This window comes from Macadamia integrifolia, chromosome 10 (assembly GCF_013358625.1).
Source record: "Macadamia integrifolia cultivar HAES 741 chromosome 10, SCU_Mint_v3, whole genome shotgun sequence".
NCBI classification, from domain to species: domain Eukaryota; kingdom Viridiplantae; phylum Streptophyta; class Magnoliopsida; order Proteales; family Proteaceae; genus Macadamia; species Macadamia integrifolia.
In genome coordinates this window covers 30,881-51,956 of record NC_056566.1, presented here as the reverse complement: position 1 = coordinate 51,956, position 21,076 = coordinate 30,881, and the positions used below count along the sequence as shown (strand labels likewise).

Genomic DNA, 21,076 nt, shown 5'->3' with positions numbered 1-21,076 from the left:
TGAAATTTTTCTTTTTGTCCTGTGTTTGCTTTTATTGACAAGCGAAGTGTGAATATTTTTTGGTCCCGCTTTGAAAACTTGAGAAAGTTTCTTATGGTATATATTTAGGCATTGATGTTTAAAGGATATAGAGGATCTCTCCTCTCATGTGTGGAGAGTTGTTTGAAGTGCTTTTATAAACATGCACGAGCTAAGCCGAGGCATGATCGCGATTAAGGTTGGGTGTAAGGAAGAGACACACAATGTAAGACAAAGACAAACTCGTACATATCTGTAGACGCACACGTGCTTCTATAAGAGTATAATCTAGTCTATAAATACCTTGTTCCTGCAAAGGAATAAGTGTTAAAAAAATCTGAGTAATTAAGATATACTCAGTTATTAGTGTGAACTAAAGTGTATTTCTGTTTTTGTTCTTTTCCAAATTTCGTTTATGTTCTCAATCCATATCATTCTAGTTCTAGTTATTGTTCTTGGATTAATAACTATAGCTTGCGAACTCCCTATATAATCACACTTAAGAATTTAACCTTTATTTTTGTCCAAAAAAAACGGGGGTAACCTTTATGAGCAAAAATGATTTCATCTTGAAAGTTTAAGAGCAAGTCAACCCTAATTGCATCAATAGAGACTCTTAAACACCTTTAGAAAAATATCTAATATGACTTCACTCTATGTACATAACTTTTTTACATCAACAAGAAGAGTTGTACCCATTATAAATTTCTATGCAGACAAAGCATTGAACCTGTGTATCAAACTTCCATACATTCATAAGAAGCACTATTTAACGTCACTATTCTAATTTTTTGGGATGCGCTAAATTTAATAGTATAGCAATTTCTATAAAAAAATAATGATGTAGCAATAAGTGTGCCCCATTGGCCCCATTTAATCTATTGTGGATCCTTATGGTTCAATGTGGGGCTTAACACTAAAAAACGAAGGTGATAAAATTTGAATAGCACGTGATAAAAAGAGGTGATTCTCCTCTAAGAATTTTCATAAGAAAGAACGTGATAAAATGCCAGGCAATGGGAATTTAGTTTGGAACATTGGATTGTTGGGTTTAATGCTTTGTAGCCTTGCAGGATTCAAATCTTCTGTAGTAAGTGATAATGAGAAATGAGGATCTAGCGGTTATAAGGGTTGCGGCATGCATATAGATTCTCAGCCTTTTAAAGGTTGGTGAACTATGATGTACTAAAAACACACGTTCATTAGGAGGTTTTGAATTCAAATCTTATGGCTGCTACTTATTTCTCTCCCTACCTATAAAATTAAAGGGAAAAGGTCTTGAAAGCCAGCGGGACACCCTAGAATCAGGTGTGCTAGCAAATGTAGACCGTTGGATTAGATAGACTACATTAATACCGTTAGATATCTGTTGTCTTAGGTAACTTATCTAGCCTGACGATGTACAGTCACTCTTCTCCCTCACTTGCTCCGGCGATTTCCCATCCACATAGCCTCAACCACTGCCATTGCCACTGCTGCAGCCGTAGCCGCTACCGCTACCACTACCGTTGCCGCTGTGGAGGTAGAAGAAAGCTCGGAGGGAGAGGGAGAGAGAGAGAGGAACAGCGGTCGATGGAGAGGAATAGCAAAAATCAGAAAAAAGAAAAAAAGGAACGGAGATGATGCTGCTGCCGCCTCCGTCGCAGTCGCTGCCGCTGTCCAAGAAGAAGAAAGCTCGGGCAGAGAGAGAGACAGAGTAACAACAAAAACCAAAAGAAAAAAAGAGTGCAGCTGTTGCCGTTACAGCTGGTTGTTGCCGCTGCCGCTATCGTCGCTGGCTACCGTCACTGCCGCTGTCGTCTCTGGCCGCAGTCCCCATCCAAGAAGAAGAAAGATCGAGGGAAGAGAGTTACACAACAAAAACCAGAAAAAAAAAAAAAAAAAAAGAATGCAGCTGCTGCCGGTATCGCAGCCGCTGCCTAGGAAGAGAAAGCTCTGAAAAAAGAGGGAGAGAGAGAGAGAGAGAGGAACAATAAAAAAAAAAAAAAAAAAAAACTGAGAGCACCGACCGGGCAACATTCTGACATTGCTATTGAGGGTGATAAGGTGTGACAGGTGTGGATTGACGTTTTGGACTTTTCCTCTCAATCTAACGATTCTCTCAAATCCTACGGTTAAAATATCGCTAGCACACTTGATACCCAGGTGTCCCGCTGGCATTCCCAAAATTAAAATAAAAAAAAAAATAAAAAATCCAATCTCCGACCGACGCAATTCACATGGCGGTGGCGCGTCCTAACTCCAAATGTCAATGTAAAAAATAAAATAAAATAAAATAACAACAACATTGCCACGTGTCATTTCTCATTTTAGTTGAGTTTTGTTTAGAAGCTTGGAAATTATGAGAGAGATCAAACAAATTCAGATTCAGTTTCGACTGGAATAGTACAAGTGACACAGTTTCTCCCTAGGCATCTGTTCTCTTCTTTCTCTTGTTCATCCTCGCACAAATTACAAATGTTTTCATCTTCTTCATCTTATTCACCGTCTCACGATGAAACCCTAACCCTAATTCCAGGTCTCCCATACGATATCTCTTCTCTGATCCTCACTTTGATCCCATATTGCCACCAGGATCGTCTCAGAGTCACCTGCAAAACATGGAGAGCCTTCTTTTCCTCCAAAACCCTACTCTCTCATAGGCGAGCCCGGCTCCCAAACTCATCTCTGTCTCACCTTCTCTGCATCTTCCCTCAGGACCCATCTCTCTCCCTACCTTACCTCTTCGATCCTCGCCACTTGGCATGGTGTCCACTCTCTCTCATGCCCTGCAATCCCCATGTCTACGGCCTCTCCAATTTCATCTCCGTTTCCATTGGTCCTCATCTCTACGTCATAGGTGGCTCTCACTTCGACACCCGATCCTTTCCCATTGATCGTCCTTCTCCTTCTTCCTCTATTTTCCGCTTTGATGTTTCTACTTCGTCCTGGGAGAGGCTTTCTCCGATGCTGTCTCCCCGAGGTAGCTTCGCATGCGCTGCGGACTCCAATTCGGGTCAGATTCTGGTCGCCGGAGGGGGCTCTCGGCACGCGATGTTTGGGGCTGCGGGGAGCCGGATGAGTTCGGTGGAGAGGTACGATGTGGAGAAGGATGAATGGATTGCGTTGGATGGGTTACCGCGGTTTCGAGCAGGGTGCGTTGGATTCTTGGTTGGAAGTGGTGAGGATAGGGAATTTTGGGTGATGGGTGGGTATGGGGAATCGAGGACGATTTCGGGTGTGTTTCCTGTTGATGAGTTCTACAAGGATGGTGTGGTTTTGGAGTTGAAGAAGGGTGGGAAGTGGAGGGAGATTGGGGATATGTGGGAGGAAGGTGAAAGGAGCCGTCTGGGAAATGTAGTTGTTGTTGATGGCGAGGAGGGCGAAGTTCCTGACATTTTTATGCTCGACGGAACTGAAATTTTTAGGTATTTTACCTCTTTTCCTCTGTTGTGTTAATTCCTCTCCCTCTACCCCGCCCCTTTTTTTTTTTTTTTTTTTTTTTTTTTTTTTTTTATTATAACTATTTTGTGTCTAAATTAATGAATGTTCTAGCTTTGGGTTTTCTTACTTTATAAGACTTAAAGAGTTCAGAATGCAGAAAGACAGGCGAGAAAAAAGATGGGATGATGTGGGTACGTAATTAGGGATTCCATGGAAAATTTCAATTAGTCATGAACATCTCTTCTACTGTTGGTGATCCTGCAACTTTCAAGTTTTAGTACGTTATTTTATGAGTAGTTAGTTACTTGATTATTTAGTGACTCGTATCTTACTGTTGGTGATCCTGCAACTGTTAAGTTTTAGTACGTTATTTTATGAGTAGTTGCTTGATTATTCTCTTCTCAACCTGTATGGATTTATTGTTATGTGTAAGCACCCTTTTTCCATATATTTGGCATGAGAATTATAGGAGGATTCACCTTGTTCGCCTGCTAGGGATGAGCTTAAGTTGCCTTTTTGGTCTTGGTTCGCGTACGTACTGAAGAAGCTCTGTTATGTGTGGATTATATTGTATTACGTGCTCCTTTGAAATTCCATCAATTTGGGATTTCCTTTTGGGATCTTGGGCTTTATGAGCATGATGGTGGGAATTGTTTGGTTTTCCTTTTGGGACCTCAGGATTTATGAGCATGTTGGTGGGAATTGTCTGGTTTCAAGAAAAATGCACTGTGTGGTTATATATGGTTCATAATCCCTGTTCTACAGCTGAGTTGGATTTCAATCTTCCTCATGCGTGACTTCATATGCCAGTTCCATAATAGTGACCCCTTGTATTCTATTTTTGGAAAGGAGGTGGTGGTGGAGGTGCTAAGGATAGTTTATATTAAAATAAAATATTTAAAGACAAAAGCTTGGTATAGTCTATGAACTGCTGTACATTTTTTCATCAATATCTACTAGGCTCATTGAACCATGTGTGTACAATAGTGAGGGTGGAGGAGGAGTAGAAGAAATGAAGACCATGTCAGGCTATTGTATCCCTTTTGAAAATCTATCTAGTTTCTCTGTTCCATCACTGGACTTTTTCTTACTTTGCCTATGGCAGAGTCATGTTTAAATGGTTAGAGCAGGCTAAAGGTTGGAGAAACTGCGAGCCTATGCAACTTTCCTTTATTTAGATTTTGGACCAGCCCTGCAAAATCGTTGACAGAGTTTTAAATTATGATCTATTCTCATTTGTATTTTGCATTGTGAAAGAGGATAAGTTTCTTTGGAATGTTGGCACTTTCTTCATATTTTGTTTTGTTTTAACCACAATGGTATATTCTTTTTAACAGGTATGATATCTCCTCCAACCGGTGGTGGAAGGAATCAAGTGTACCAAGAAAAGCGGCACCAGGTTTTTCATTTGGTTTTGTTGCACTGGATGGAGAGCTGCATGTGATGGCTAATTCAGTTGATTCTGTTGAAATCCAAAAGCCTCGACAGAAAAACAGGAAGAGTACATTATTTCTCCAAATCTACCATCCCAAAAGGAGAACATGGAGATTAGTGACGACAAAACCACCATTGCAGTGCTCACTGAGTTTCAAAACTGCAGTGATGTGTACTATCCGATTGTAGTGCGGTATATATGTCTTATTTTGTGCAGTATTATTCTGTGTGTAAATTTTGCTAATATCAAATTCATATGGTGGTATGTGATGCTAATGTGGAGCATAATCTGGGCTTTGTTCATTACCTTTTGTGGGGCATGGATCTATAAATTCTGGGTGTATGTAAATGCTTCAGGTTGGGTTTTGATTTGTACAGGATACTTGTATAAACTAAGAACTAATAATGCTATTTGTTCTGTATCCTTCTTCTGTCATCTTTTCTATGCATTCTTTTTGGCACTTAATCCAACCATAAGGCTTTACATGGAAAAGTACTTTTTGGTATGAAATTGGCCTTGAACCTGGCTATTTTATGACTTGTGCTACATGAAGATAGTTCTTAAGATAAAAAATTGGAAATTATCACAAATATCGTTTCGGTAATTCGTTTTGGTTTTGGTTTTGGTGGCAATATAGATTATAGACCCTTTTTTTTTTTTTCATTCACAAAGGGTTCATCCGATTAGGGGGAGATGAGGTATATATTTTAGGTACAAGGTTTAAGGTTTCAAGTGATGGAAAAGTTGACTGGAGATGAAGAAAACTGGTTTCATGGTTTAAGCGTCATAATTCAAGGTCTTAGATGGTCATGGAAGAGATGGAGAAACAGTAGGGAAAAAAGGGTTGTACACAATGCTACTGTGTATTAGATCCTCTGCTCAAATGATGATTTTAGTGTTGTAGTTAGTCAAATGATCAATGTGGCCCTTTAATGTGTAGTGTTATATAGTGAATAATTGAAAAGAGTAAGCAAAGTCATCCAGTTTTTCGTGACATTTGACATTGTGGGATGAAACGAATCAAACGATAATAGGCCGGGAACGGCACCAGAAATAGGCAAGGGAATTTCTGGGTAAGAATGGCATTAAGTTTCCATGAAGGTTTCTGTTGGTGTACAATGTCTTGTATTCCGTCACAGCTTAATCCAAGGAGTACTGGTGCAGCGCTTCGACAGGTAGGATGACAGTCCTGTTAGCCGATTAGTTGGCCGTGGGGGTTGCAAGGGGGGTAGGAGGCCCCCCTACATAATAGGGGCGTAGACCCGCTCGAATTTTTTTATTTGAGGGCAATTGTGTACTTTTCAGATTAGGGTTTTTCGCTATATATTTGTAGCGAGAGTTTTTTTCTCTGTAATGCAAGCAATACTGAGAGATGTGAGGACGAGCGTTGTAACCCTATTCTCCATTGACAGTGAAACAGAATCTCATCTCACCGGGATGTAGGCAATCTTGCCGAACCTCGTAAATCTGTGTGCATTGCTTGTTCTTGTTTTTCCATTATCTTCTGCATCATTTTAGGGTTGCGTTTCTCCAGGCTTCGAGTCTCTGAAAAATTTCTGGCTTTATTGTTATGTAGTATGTTGAATTAGGGAGAGTTTTCTGTTCAGGGGTGTCGCTTACATCCCTGTGTCTCTCTCTCCTCCTTCCTGTAAATGTAATGGACAGAGATATCATTTTATAGGGAGGAGGAGAGAGATATAGAGCAGTGCTGGCGTATGCAATAATCCCCGGCAGAAGGCATTTCCCATTTGAATTATTATTTCAAATGAGGAAGGGTAGCTGTGGGAACGTGTTGCGATTTTGGTGCATCACGGAAGGACATATGGGTCATATGTTTCTTTTGAAGCCATAAACGTAGGCTAGGAAGAAGAGAAGGTGACCTCACTTCATTTGGGCAAAGGTTTCCCAGGATTCGAGAGTAGGATACTGAACCAATGAGAGGGCACAAAACAGATTGACACTGTAGTTCGTAGCGATGTTCATCTCTGCTGGATCTGTTCTTGGGAGTACCCTGAAAAAACAGAACATTTCCTCTCCTCAGCCATTTCATTTCGAGTTAAGATGTAAAAGCACCATTGTTGAGTAGGGACAAATCTTTTGACTCTGACCCATTCCCACCTTCCACCAAGATCAAATTCAAGTCGAATAGGTCAAACTCACTAGATTTCAATCCAAGTTTTAAAACCATACCACTTATATGGAACGATTTCATACTGTTCATACTGCTCTGGGGTTTCGGTTTTCCCTCCCCTATATCTTCTTCCTTCTTGAAGCTCATCCCTATGGTCAATTGAGAATTCTAACATACTAGTTCTGTTAGAAATTTATAATGGATCAAAACCACGTCCCTTGGTGCATACCAAAATGGCCACCCAGATATCTAAAAGACCAATTTAGACCCACCAACTTTCAGTGGATGAGAGTGTCTTTCTAGGATAGCACACCAGCCTAAACATGAATCATTGGAGGGGGCATCTATTTTTGCCACATAGCTCAGATGGGCCTCAAAATCGGTGGACAGGTAAACTTTCTGCTCACATGTTAAATTTCAACTCAATCAGAGGTAGCCAAGCAAACATAGCATATTAAAATCAAAGACCAACAATCCATACAAAACCTTTGATATCCAAAAATTTAAATTGCCACATCACTCTTCCATGTGGCAGAACATGGTGAACCCATCCAAAGATTCCATATTTAGATTGCCCTCCACGAAAGCCTGATCTTACTGGATAAAACCCAGAATGAGATCAAGATTTCGGACAGCTTTTGCATTCTCATGGGTTTTATAATTTTTAAGATAGGAGTGAAGGTCAAACAACAAAGCCTACCATAGACATAAATGGTATTCACAAAGACTGAACAACAAATAAGCCTCGCTAAGAAGTGGGCCATGTAGGAAACAGCCCCTGTTAACAGTGACCTTTGTAACACAGAAACCAAATATAGAGGAAAATTTGGTATTCTACACACCACAGCTACTAAAGGTGTAGCATAATTAGTCTATTTTGACGGGTCATTAACTGACATTAGAGATCACACACCAGTCGCTGTAAATTAATTGAGCAGAATCAAAAGGAAATGACCATACCTTCCACAACCTACAAATTTACACGAAATGTCAATGCATGATGCATGTTTCACACTTAAAAACAGAGTAATAAAAACCATATTAACTATCATCTTTGTTGTTGTCATCATTACCAAATCAGAAGTCCAACAGCCAATGTGATTCTCTCCATCCTTAATCTCCTATTTAGAAGTAAACCATCAGGCACCATACCAACCTCTCAGTTACCCTCTTCTTCAGCACCTTTCAAATACATAGGCTCACCTCCATCACCACCTTGGCTTCCTGAGTTGCCACCTCGACCATCAGCGGAACCACCACTACCTATGTCTGGTTTGCTCGCAATTGTAACTCCCCTGCTTGCAGCCTGCAAGCCGTCCCCAGAAGTACCACGACCGAAATCAGGAAAGCCTCCAGGCCCAAGTGCCCCATTGCCTCCCACACTGGCATCACCATGCAGCATGTGAAGTCCAGTGTTCCCACTTGAGCTCATGCCCAGCTGGCTATGCATTGCTTGCTGTTGCTGCAACGCTGAGAGAGGCTGCTGAGCATACAACATGGAGGATCGAGCAGCCATGAGTGACTGTGGTGTCATCTGCTGGGCTTGTTGGTGTTGCATGTAGTGGGCACCAGGCTGCATGACCGCATTGGGAGGAAACTGCAGAACAATTATTGATTCCAAAGTGAAGTAGCCCCCAAGAGGAAAAGTTACCAATACTACAATTAAGAACAGGAGAAAAAGGCGGAGGGGGGGGGGGGTTGTGCAAGGTGGATGAACTACCTGAGCATGCATGGTTGGTGGTTGTGGTTGGGAATCAGCAATGGCAGCCAGATACATGAGGTTTCTTTGAAGCCTTGCTTGATTCCTGCAGTATTGAAAAAAAGTGTAATGACCTTTGCATTCCCAATTATAACAACTCTCATCAGTTACAGGGAAAAAGAAATATTTGATGCCATTTCTTAGAGGAATATCTCTGTATTCTAGGAAAGAATTTTGTTTTTATTTGCTTATCTTTATCCCTCTTTTACCTTCCATTTTGACAAAAATTAACCCCTTAAGACAACCAATGGTTCACAAAGAGATGCACCGTAAAATATGATCATTTAATGATTTGGACAGGAAAATGCAGCACCAAACACATTGAAAAATCTACACTATGGACACCATGCTAGCGTGGTCAGAAAAGCACGCTCATACACAATCACATGGTTATTGGATATAATTAATGAGATCACTGATGTTTAGGTAACTTATCAGCAACCGATTGTTCTTCCAAGTAGGGTGAGCTTGAACATATGAAAAAAGCACATTCACCCAGGGATTGCTGGTACCATGATCATAACAACACACTAAGGCCTGCTAACATGGTATTGTGCACTGCTCCCTGTATCAAATGACTTGCATTTACATACAGCTAGCATCTTAACTTCCACTTTTTAAGTGAAAGTGGCTGTCATGAATATGTATGACGTTTAAGCAATTTTACAAGAATTATTTACTAAAACAAAATCAAGTTTCCCTTGGATAAACCATAAGACTCATTTATGAAAGACTCAAGGAACAACTATGTCCTCATAAAATGAAACCATAATACTTAACAGGAAATTGATTATGTTGAAACCAATATGAAGAAATGTCAAAATCTATGATCATTGCAGTTTGATCTAATAACGGAAGGTGAACTTACTCTGCACATTCGTTGAGTTTTCCTGAGTTTTGGTTGTCAAGAATCTTCAAAATCAATGATTTATTCTCATCCAGATACTGCACATGTAAATTACATTTTTTTTTTTTTTGGGGGGGGGGGGGGGGGTGGGGGGTGGAGGAAGAAGCTAGTTAATTCACATAAAAAGGAAGGTATGATTCAGAAAGAAAATGCAAAGCAGGAAAATCTTGTGTAGACACAACAAGAATGAAGCAATTAACTGTTTATTGAAATAGTCTGCATTCCGTCCTGATGGCATAACTTTAATAGACATATATAAGAAAACTCCCACATGAGGGAGCAATTTCAGTCACATGTAAATCCAACATCTTGTAAAAGAAAGAAAAAAAGGACCTAGTGATATGAAAAGTGTAGGCATGATTCTTAATGAAAACAAGCATATCTGTCTCTTTTGGCCACAACAAGAAAGAAGCAACAAGTAATGATTGAAACAATCTTGCATTCAATCCTAACATAAGCTTTGAAAGAAGTGTAGAAGGAGACGCCCCATCCTCTCACATGACAAGAGGGAGAAAAAAAATTTGAGCAACTAAAACAGGTTACAGGCTTACAGCTAAAAAAAATCTCAAGCTATGTTTTTAAATAAATAGAACCAACTGTAGACACTTCATTTTGTCACCCTAGAGGATGCATGGAATGATGATGATATTTTGTCTTGGAATGGTGTGTGGGGCTTAATTTTAAGTGGAAAGACCCCCTGATCTTAAACAAAACAAACTGCTACGCGTCCCCTGAAGCTATTTCAAAAATCTTCCCTAAAAAGATCAAATTGCCCCTGTAAGGGTTTGACTGACTAAACGATCTTCAAATTGGCCCAAGCTTTAAAATTGTGCTTTTCATCATTAAAATCCCAGTACTAAAAGATGGGACAAGAACATCGCATTTTCCTCATTATTTTATGCAAATTACTTTTAGGTGGGCCCAAAACCCGAAAGCATTTTTCAAAACTATTTCAGTCAAAACAGCGACCTATTCTTGTTCCATAAGATAGTACTCGGAAATATCTTTCCAACGACACTGAATACATAAAATTTTTGACAGGATCAACATTTGTGACATTTTGAAGTTTCTGGGGTTTTTTAACCAAATTTGACAAACCAAGTTTCTAGGGTGGCTTGTGAAGCTGCCTAGGCGGCTGTTAAACAAGAGCCACGCACTTTATTTTGGACAGGATCAGAATTTGTGACATTTTGAAGTTTCTGGGGTTTTTTAACCAAATTTGACAAACCAAGTTTTCTAGGGTGGCTTGGGGAGCTGCCCAGGCGGCTGTTACAACAAGAGCCACTCACTTTATTTTGGAGCTGCCTAGGGCAGCCCCATTGTGTGTACGTGATCTTAGCAGATCATGTGCATCTCATTGCTTCCTAAAGTATTTTTCCCTAAAACAAATTCCCATTTCCTTGTATTCCCACCTAACTCATCTTAGGGCTAAGGTTGTTCACTACCAAAATCCTCACCTTCCTTGTTGGGGTGAGAAAAAAAAAAGGGGGGGGGGGGGGGGAGGGGTTTACCATCCTTGGCTGCTTAAATCGCAACCCTTTTTACGACTAAAACTCTAAATCTAAAGGCTAGTGGACTATGGACTACGGACTACCGTTAACCTACTTCCACCTTTTTGGACACCAAATATTGCCTGCTACCCCATGATTTGGTGTCTATTCACCTACCTAAGGGGAAGTTCGTTTAATCCTGACCCTCCAATCCAAAAAACCCTAAATGGTGATAATGGGTTACTGGCATTAGCTTTTTCTCCTCTATTTTGTGGCTAACAAATTTTACATTTAGTGTACCCACACCTTCCAGAGGAGGAGTTGGCTTCCTTGGGTAGGCTAACATTAACACTTGGTATAAGACCCTACATCTAATAGTGCCATGGTGGTAGTTGATTACTATCATTAAGTTGTCATACATACATAAAGTGACCTCAACACTATAAATGGAGGCCCTACCCCACATTCTAAAGACAAAAGTCTCCAAGAGAGGACCCAGAGAAGCTAAGAAGAGTTACAAAACATTTGAAGAGGGAGAAGCAAGTAGCGATATGGATGAAGACCCTATACACTTGACCACTTCCTTCTCCTTATTCTAGTTTGATTGTTCGCCTTCTGAGTTTCGAGCATCCCCCAAGCCCCTGGAAGGTTGCATATCGAAGATAATTACCTGTCTTTAGCTTAGCCATTACAATATGATCATACAAGGGTGAGGCTGCGGTCCATAGTGGGACTGTAGAATCACCTGTATTTTATTTTTAATTTCGTGCATAGAGGTAGTTTAGGTCTAATTTTTAAGGGTTACCTCCCCATTAATTTAGATAGTTTATTGAACATTTTCACAATTTTTAGCCACTATTAGCTTGACTTTCCGTGCATCACATGTTAGTATTTTTCTGCACTCCAGAATTAGGGTTTTATGCATCCAACTATGTGGATTTTGTGGTTTCTAGTTTCCAATGGTTTTTCTAGCGTTTCTTGCATTGTTCAACCAATTTTTGTGATTTTTAATATCTGTTTTCTATTTTTCCTCCTACTTTTATGAATATGGTATTCTGGTCATTTGGCCATTCTACCCCTAATTTCAATTTCTAAAAATTTCAAAAACTTGTTTTTCTGGCATCTTCTGACAGAATAGTATTTAGTATAATTTTCCCATATTTTTCTGCACCCCTATCATAGTATTTATTGCATATCCCATTGCAATAAAAGGGTATTTTGGTCATTAGAAAAATTTAAACCAATTTCAAGATTTACAAGATCCCAAAAATATCCTACTGTCATTCTGACAGTAAAGCAAGTTTAGACTTGATTTCCTAGCATTTTATATTTTTCCTTAATTACATACAATTACATTTTGCATTGCATTGTATGTAAGGCCATTTTGGTCAGTTGACAATCTTTGCCCTAATTTAATTTCTATAAATTCCCAAAAATTGCTACTCTGTTATGATACTGTAGTTATATATCAAATAGGCATTTTCATGCATTCCCATAATTGTTCCTTGCATAAAAAGGGCAGGCCCAATGCACGAGGCTCCCGCCACTGGGGGGTTAGGGGAGGGTAATAAAGTACGCAGTCTTACCTCCACTTCGCGGAGAGGCTGTTTCCCGACTCAAACCTGCGACCACTAGGTCGCAATGGAGCAACCTTACCATTGTGCCAAGGTCCACCCTCTATAATTGTTCCTTCCATAGTAGGCCTTATTTCAATATTAGGTTAGATTGCATTCCATAAATAACCTAATTAGGGTTTCTTCCCTTAAATAACTTTTTTTGTATTCTTAGTATGTACATTGTTGTCCACTAACTTTTCTTATGTAGCGCAAATTGATTAAGGTAAGTTTCTGAACTTCCCTTATATAAAGTTAGATTTTGATTTTCCTTCCTTATGTACACTAGATTTTATTTCCATATCTGTATACTAACCTTCCTGTGTCGCACGGTGGGAATCTGTGATCATCTCTAACTTCCTGTTTTGATTGTTAGATTTACTTTCTTTTTTATCTGTTACCATGTGTGTCTAGGCTTAGAATATTTTATTTTCTAATTAGAACGCTAAGTGTGGAAGATCGGTTTTAGACTGGGTGGATCAGGGTGCCTAACACCTTCCCCAAACCGAAACCTAACCCTTACCGATCTCATGGTCAGACCGGTACCAATTAGAGTCAACCAGAAAGAAAGACCATTAAGTTAAATTAATGACCCCTAAATCTAGGTGGCAACTCCTTCCTTCCACACAAGTCATGGGTGATGTCAGACTAGATCACATAGGACCCGTCCCTCCTCAGACGTGTTGTTTATCCATGGTTCCACATCAACAAATCAGCTACTATATGAACCTATTCAACTTGCCTCATAATTTGTAAGTCTACCAATAAGTTGACCTCATATATGGTACAAAGTCCAGACTGACATCAGATTGGCATCCCCCCCCCCTACACACACACACACCAAAAAGAAAAATAACACCTTGGAAAGGTGATATTTAACAAAATGCCTAAAAACTGAAGCAGCCAAACAAGTTGATATATGAGAATATCCCCCCCCCCTCTTGATTTTAAACCGGCTCCTTTTGAGTTCATGTTGTCACTATCTAGACTTTTCAAACTTGTTTTCAACCTCTGGAAAATTCAAAAGGATTTAGAGAAACAAAAAATTTAAAATAAAAATGTTAATCCAGATTAACACCCAGCTGTCGCAAAAAAACTGCTTACAGATTAAAGATTGTTTCTACTGCGCAAGTAAGATGAATACAGCCAACCAATTCTAGTTTCCATGTCAACGAACACAGCTGTCAAATGCGGGGAAACTATAGCCCTCAGTTACCCGATCAAGATTCTATCAAGTATATAATAACTACCATCTTTAGCCAGCAAGATCATCACAATAACAACACACATTTATTGGGGCAACAATTTTTAGAACAATAAATCTCCAGTCTTCGAATTAATACCTGAAAGATCATTTAGATCAGTCCATCTCATTGATTTATTTCATCCATTGAAACAATAATGAGGAAGATTTGAAAAGAATGGAATTAGGAATCAGTCTTGTAACCAATAATGATGAAAACAGGATGACTTTAGTGACCTTCAATTCAGTGGGGAAGTTGGTGTCAACTTGGGCTGGTGCAATATGGCACCAACTTAAAGTTGTTTTTTTTTTATATGTATTTTAAAATTCCAAGAGCTCATCCCACAAGTAAGATGGATCATCAAATGGAATATGACAAGCAGCAAGCCAGAAAACCATGGATCAGTAGAACTTCATTTACATCCATAATCCGGACCTCCAATTGTCATTCCTGATAATGCCATTGTAATCTCAATCAACCTCACCATCGAATTACTGAGATCAGTGATGTGCTTCTTCATTTACTACTTTCTCTCATACTTGTGGAATTGCATACAAAAATACATGATGCTAGACCAATTATAAACTTAGCAATCTCCTCCAATACTTACTGAGATAGGTGATGTGCTACTTCATCTACTACTTTCTCTCATACTTGTGGAATTGCAAACAAAAATTCAATCATACTGAGATCGGTGATGTGCTTCTCGCTAGAAGGATTGAAATTGACACAGTACACCATTATCTTCACTTCCTCTTAAGTCTCTTAGGCCTCATCTTCAGTAACCAGCTCACATTAGGAACCATAACATTCTCCTCATTCCCCAAACTTGAAAAAATTGGCCATCCAACACTGAATAACTAACACTCAGCCCATTGTTTCAATCAGTAGCTGTGCACCACTTTTTTCCCATTAAGGTTAAGCAAAAAGTACAGTGTTCTGAACCTGAATGCCGCAAATCTTGCTCTACAGGGAAAACATGCTGAAAAGATACTCTCCTTCATGGTGGGCATTTATTCAGGAAGGAGGGAGGGAGAGAGAGAGAGAGAGAGAGAGAGAGGTGATGCTCCAAAGTATGGAAAAAAGGATATCGGAGACCAGATATGTGGCTGCTGATCTGGCCTGATATTGGCTGATGTTTGAGGAAGATAAGTGATAATCAGCTGGAATTGGCTGGATTGGTGACTGCTGATCCCAATAAAAAGTGGGCGAACTGGCCAATCTGATTCTGACTTGAAACCCCTCCCCCCCCACACACACACACACAACCATTAGACTTTTAAGATTGAATGACCCAATTAACATTTTTCTTTTCTCCTGTAAATGCATCTTATTGTTGCATCCTCACAACAGCTACATAGAAGATGCAAGGAATGAAACCATGGAGTTTACATCTTGTTGTTTAGGGAATTTCTATGGATGACTAGTCTAATAAAATGCTTCTTCTAAGTTCTCACTTCAGAAAATAAAGAATCAAGTGAAACATCACGGAGTAATTAGCCTTGTATTGTAATTCTAGAAGATTTCACATGAGAAAGAGGCTTTTGCACAAAAAAGACATGAAACTCCCGAAGCATACAAGCACCATCAAGTATATGAGGAGCTCAAATAAATGCAGAAAAAATGAAATGAAATTTCTGAAGGTGATTTTTCACCAGAATTAGGGGCAACCCATTTATTAAATTGAAATAAAGAACTTGAAGCATACTGAAAGTACAGGATTTGGAGGACTTTTCAAAATTATTCCCTCAGTACACCACATATTAGCAATGACATCAAACAAAAAAAAAAAATTGAGAACGCTTATCATTATTGAAAGAAAACTGAAGACTCTTAAGATAACTCATCACAGATCACAAGACTTGTGTTAAAAGCAACAGTCTGGCATGCTTCTCAGTAACCGCTCTAGCAGCCACAACGGAGCGCTCGAAGAAAGGAGTATGACTTGGTGACCTTCCAAAAGGATTAGTGTCACAGAAGTATGAAACTATCAAATTCTGACCACAGATACCCAGTAAAAACATCTAGTTGAATATGCAAAAATTATGCAGATAAAGGACATACAAGGTGGGAAAAACTAAAGCTATTTAGAAATTAGAACCCTGTTTTATATAAAAATGAAATAAATACAAAATCAGACATCACCAAGATGCATGAAATCCCAATTAAAAAATAATAATATAGATTCACGTAGTTGAACTTCTCCAAATTAGAATGTAAACCTCACTTCTACCTCCACCACCTGAAAATTGTTTCACTCATCTAAGATTCTCAGATTCCTTTCTCTTAACAAATAATAAATTGATTCAAAAAAGAAAGAGGCTCATCAAAATTCATCCGTTTTTGCCAAACCCTCCACCCTTGAATATATTGATTGAACAACCCCAGATTACCGCAAAGAACACAGAATTTGAAGATTTTCTATCCTTACAAAGCACATAACAAGTGCTCTCCAACCAATTAACAGTAAATGGCTATATATTGACTTTGATACTTACCCATGCCTTATCCAAGTAATATGTCCTCTAACAGCATAATTCGCAAAAGGCAACTTCTGATGCTTTCCAATTTCACTGGCTATGAAAGAGAAATAGAAGAGAAGAAAAAGAAGAATACACGGAGGATAGATGAAAGACCCAAGAAGAGCAAACCCCACCCTGTAATGCTAATCATACAATAGGATAATCCACAATGACCAGGGGCCTCGATACTCTCCTATGCTGTCTAAACTCCAAACCCATTCAATATTTTTGGCATTATATTTGATAAGAAATGGGATGTGACACTTCTGACTGGGGAAATATTACAAAAGTTGCATTTTGAAAGAATCTACCGAAATGCCCAGAGGGGAAAAGCAACAAAACCCTCCATCTAAACAGTCAAGATTATTCCTATGAAACAAGACTTTACACTGTAAGAACATCTAAACCAAATTATGAAATTATGTCATATTAAGAAGTAGGGGGAAAAACGAAATCATGTTGGCATTAAAGCAAATTAACCTGAAAGAATGGACAGAAAACTAAATCAACAGAAAAAGGTGGAATGCTAAGACGAAGGTGCCTTCTTTTCTCTGTTTATCAAGGACTGTCCTGAGCTGCTGATTTGTCTGCTTTTATTTCTTCTTCCTTTCGTATTTTGGGTGGGGGAGGGGAAGCTACAGTATTTGCAGAATTTGTTGAAACAGGTTAAGCTTAATCAAGACGCTGCAACCCTACCATGGAAGCGGGTTCAGTAAGCCCGCATCAAGGCTCATCTAAAAGGGTGAAAGGACTACTCATTAAGAGAAATTCAGAAGTAATTTGAGGAGGTCAAAAGAAGGAAGAATTCGTAGAGGGTGTGCTTGAATTTCTCAAAAGCAGGTGATGTTTTCTCTTTTTCTTTTTCAACCATTCTACATTCTGTTTTTAAAGGGACTTATGCACAACCTTTGAAACCTAAAGGGGTGTGATGGTTTCTAGGAATATGAAATAACAAACAGCTGGTTAAACATGGAGAGGTCCACGTATTAGTAACAGATAATGTTCAAGGATGGATTAGTCACTTGACTAAATTCATATGGACATCTGAAAATCACAGATAAAAAGCAGCAGTCAGAGAATTAATAATGGAAGTCTTGCCTACAATCTGCACTTTGAATCTGTACTTGCCAGCTGAAATTTTAGGACAGAACAGTTTAAATTCAGAAAATCCGATTAAATCTACATCGAAAGTCAATTTCCTTCAATCTTACGATAAAAGGGGAATTACATCAAGCAATGATAGAAATTTTTCAACATCAAGGACCTGCCTGCAGGTGTTTATTGGAGCAACTAGATTGCGTTTATTTACCACCACCCCCCTCCCCACAGAAAAAGAAAAGTTCAATTATGTCCATAGTTGTCGGGGCATGTTGGCAAACCAAAGGGAGTTGAGGGGGGGCAAAACTTAAGGCGACACCAGTAAGGCGACAATCTAGGCAAAGCCGCCTGGATGCCTAGGTGACACCTTGACAACTAAAGGCATAAACAATAAATCATAAAACTGAGAAACATATGAAGTTGTTCCTGAAGATGACACCTTTCAGTAGAAAGAAGAGTTTTTGTTATACTGAAAGCTGAACCCTTAACTTTCTTCAGGCAAGTTAAGCAGAAAACAAGGGTTGTTAGACCACTTTCAGCATAAATAACATCAGGTCAGGGTGAAACCTCAAGCAATAAGGATTATCTTACTATCATTAAACATTAAAACCTCTAAAACAGTAAGGTAGACCTGAACTGAGGGATCTGGTTTACCAACAATACTTAGAATACGTCAATGCCCTTGGAGGAGAGGAAAATAGCTTTCTTTGTGGAACACACTTTTCCTGTCCCTTGGTTCCCTTACAAGGCGTGCAGTTGGAATAACTGTAATCCTGAACCATGGGTCCATAGCCGATGAACACAGCCGCTGAAATGGCCTCAATTCACAGTAACCAGGTAGAGAAACTGCTCTGCCTGGTAGGGTCTTATAGCTCCAAATGGAAAATAAACCTCAGTGCAAAAGCTGACAAGAAACCACAATTCTTCTATGTAGAAGAAGAAGAAGAAGAAGAATGAAAGTTCATCAAATCCTAGCTGAATTTACCCCCCATCAACAGCACTGATGTGGAAATGCACTAGAATCAGAATTATCAGGTGCAGAAGGCATTAAACGCACAACTCCTACAGGGTCCATAAAGATCCAATCTGCATTTGGTATCTATAAATAAACATAAAATAAAATAAAAAGGAGGAAAGATAACCCAACAACCCCAATTTTCACCTGTCCTCCATTATTCTATTATCTAAACATAAAAGGCAGAATATCCTTTCTGTAAAGAGGTGAGGGGAAAAAAATTAATAATAATAAAGAAACAAGGAACAAAAAGAGAAAGAAATACAACAGACAAAGCAATGAAGAGAAGACGTTCTACATCCATCAATATCATATACCAAGCCCTAAATAGTACAAATAAATAAATAAATAAATAATCACATATAAGAACTAATGGGTAGAGTCAGCTCCAGAACCTCAAAACACATCAATACTTCTAAACGAAAACAGAAGCTCCAACCTAGTTCAGATAAAGGGAAAACAGAAGCACAGGACAAGCATAAACACACGAATGAAGAATAACCCATTTGAGTACAAGCTAAGGGACAACAATAGAATAGACAGATACCTAAGAAACAAAGATTATTAACACATGTTAAGAGGTAACAGGGTGGAAGAAAACCAAAATACAAACTTCGAAGAACAAAGCTACAGAGAAGTATGGGGAGAAAAATAAAAGAAAGGGCAGAGACAGGAAGAGTTTGAGAGACCTGTTGAATGTGATCAGTGGTGACGTTGTTGGGGTTATAGCCTGCCATCATGGGTTGCATCTGCATGAGGTGCTGCTGCATTCTTTTATGTATCTGTCTGAGCTACTACCCTAAAGCACTGCACCGCTAGAGATGATGTGCTATTCTCCTTTTCTCTACTCTGTTTCCTTTTTTTCTTCTTTCTGGCTTCCAGACAATATAGACCAGAGAGATAGAAAGAGAGAGAGAGAGAGAAAGTCACACTATTCACCAACAATAGTAAAAGAGAGAGGGTGTTTTGGCCTTTGGGACGGGATTTTGGGGTTTGGGTTTTGAGTTTTGGGTTTTGGGGGGGTTTCTTATCAGTTGCAAAGCTTTTTTCACGTTAATAATGGGACTGCATCAGATATCACATGTTTAATGAAGGGGTTCTGAACAATTATGAGTTGGAGAGAATCCTACGACGCAAAGACACAGAAGCCCCGACCAAAGCCCTTGATGATATTGGTGGCCTCTTTTGGACCGCTTGGGAGTTGGGAAGTCTTGGGACCAAGGTTTTCAGAAACGGAATCGGAGAATCGAATCGGTCACTTTGATTATGATCTGAATTCATAAAAATTAGAGTAGAATCAGTCTGGAATTAATTGGAATTTTGGAACCTTTGCTTGGTATTCTTGGTCATTTGAGCAAGGCTTAATCATTTGGAATTGATTAATTTTTTGCCGATTTTGATTTGAGTATTTTAGAATCGGCGAGAATGGAGAATTGGGTTGAATTTAGCCAAACTCACTCACACTTGATCAGACTCAATATGCGTATAATCAATATTAATTGGAATCATACCTTGTTCGGTTTGAGTTCAAATTTGTCAATTTCGTCAAGTTGTTTTTAAACTGTATGCTTAAAATTTTTCATATTTAATTTAGGATAACAAAAAAATGTATAATATGGCAAGATATAAATAAATTAATTGAGAAAAGAAAAAAGGACAAGAGTTTGTTCTCTGGTTGCGTGTAGCTCAGTGAGAGAATGTGCAACCATGCAGGGGTATATATGTGGATGATATTATTGATTTCACAAGGGTAGGGTGGTAATTTCACTGTTCATGTGTCCAAGCATAGGATTACATTACCTGACAAGTATTTTTTAACTAAAATTCAACAAAGAATATATTAAGCTCAAAGTATAATAGGATCTACATAGTTTACATCTAGGGATTCCTAAATGAATCCACGCAACTTTCCTTTTCCTTAAAAAAAATAAGAAAAAGATTCCCAATGAAAAAATGCGAGGATACTCTTTCTCTCACCCTTGACTATGTGAATCCTCACTATTCAAAATCATTTCGCATGCCGTGATTATTATGGCTTGAGAGATTCCCCTCACCATAAGTCATTTATTAAAAAAAAATTAAAATTATCATGATAGATTGACCTAGATTTTCTAACTATGAACTCTCAAGTTCTCAACTCTAAGCCTGCATAACAAAATTAACATGAACAACAAAAAGGAGAAGAGGGAGATTAGAAATCTTAGAGGGTGTCTACCCTTTAGGGGTTTTTTTCTTTTTTATGTTTCTTTATTGAGTTTCCTCACTTTATCTAACATGATTGGTTGTTGGGGTGCCTGTTGTTGTTATTGATTGCAATGTACCATGATGCTCTGTTCTGTGGTCCACTCTCTCTCTCTCTCTCTCTCTCTCTGTGGTAGATAAGGTTTGAGAGACCAGTCGCCCCTCAGACCAGAGGACCCT

General features: G+C 38.9%; 2 protein-coding genes across 5 annotated transcripts; one reads left to right on the top strand and one right to left on the bottom strand.

Annotated features, from left to right (window-relative positions):
• The first annotated feature begins 2,377 nt into the window (after positions 1–2,377).
• LOC122090742 (F-box/kelch-repeat protein OR23-like) lies at positions 2,378–5,311 on the top strand. 4 transcript variants are annotated; one of them, XM_042660443.1, is made up of 3 exons: positions 2,378–3,425; positions 3,599–3,632; positions 4,779–4,916. In XM_042660443.1, exons 1-3 carry the CDS (start codon positions 2,476–2,478, stop codon positions 4,782–4,784), a joined length of 990 nt encoding a protein of 329 aa, XP_042516377.1. In that variant the 5' UTR covers positions 2,378–2,475; the 3' UTR covers positions 4,785–4,916. The 4 variants fall into 4 exon arrangements, with proteins under 4 accessions (XP_042516377.1, XP_042516375.1, XP_042516374.1 ...); XM_042660441.1 differs by having other exon boundaries at positions 3,577–3,632; XM_042660440.1 differs by having other exon boundaries at positions 3,553–3,632.
• Positions 5,312–7,937: 2,626 nt separating this feature from the next.
• Positions 7,938–19,715, bottom strand: LOC122092179 (GRF1-interacting factor 1). Its single transcript, XM_042662521.1, has 4 exons — positions 19,345–19,715; positions 9,635–9,711; positions 8,728–8,812; positions 7,938–8,604 (listed from the first exon to the last, which is right to left on the bottom strand). Exons 1-4 carry the CDS (start codon positions 19,423–19,425, stop codon positions 8,167–8,169), a joined length of 681 nt encoding a protein of 226 aa, XP_042518455.1. The 5' UTR covers positions 19,426–19,715; the 3' UTR covers positions 7,938–8,166.
• Positions 19,716–21,076: the final 1,361 nt, after the last annotated feature.

Coding starts and splice junctions, on each gene's coding strand:
- LOC122090742 (XM_042660439.1), top strand. CDS start 2,476: ATGTTTTCATCTTCTTCATCTTATTCACCGTCTCACGATGAAACCCTA. Junction 3,426..4,778: donor GACGGAACTGAAATTTTTAG/GTATTTTACCTC, acceptor TCTTTTTAACAG/GTATGATATCTCCTCCAACC.
- LOC122092179 (XM_042662521.1), bottom strand. CDS start 19,425: ATGCAGCAGCACCTCATGCAGATGCAACCCATGATGGCAGGCTATAAC. Junction 9,712..19,344: donor CCACTGATCACATTCAACAG/GTCTCTCAAACT, acceptor TTACATGTGCAG/TATCTGGATGAGAATAAATC. Junction 8,813..9,634: donor AAACTCAACGAATGTGCAGA/GTAAGTTCACCT, acceptor TCAATACTGCAG/GAATCAAGCAAGGCTTCAAA.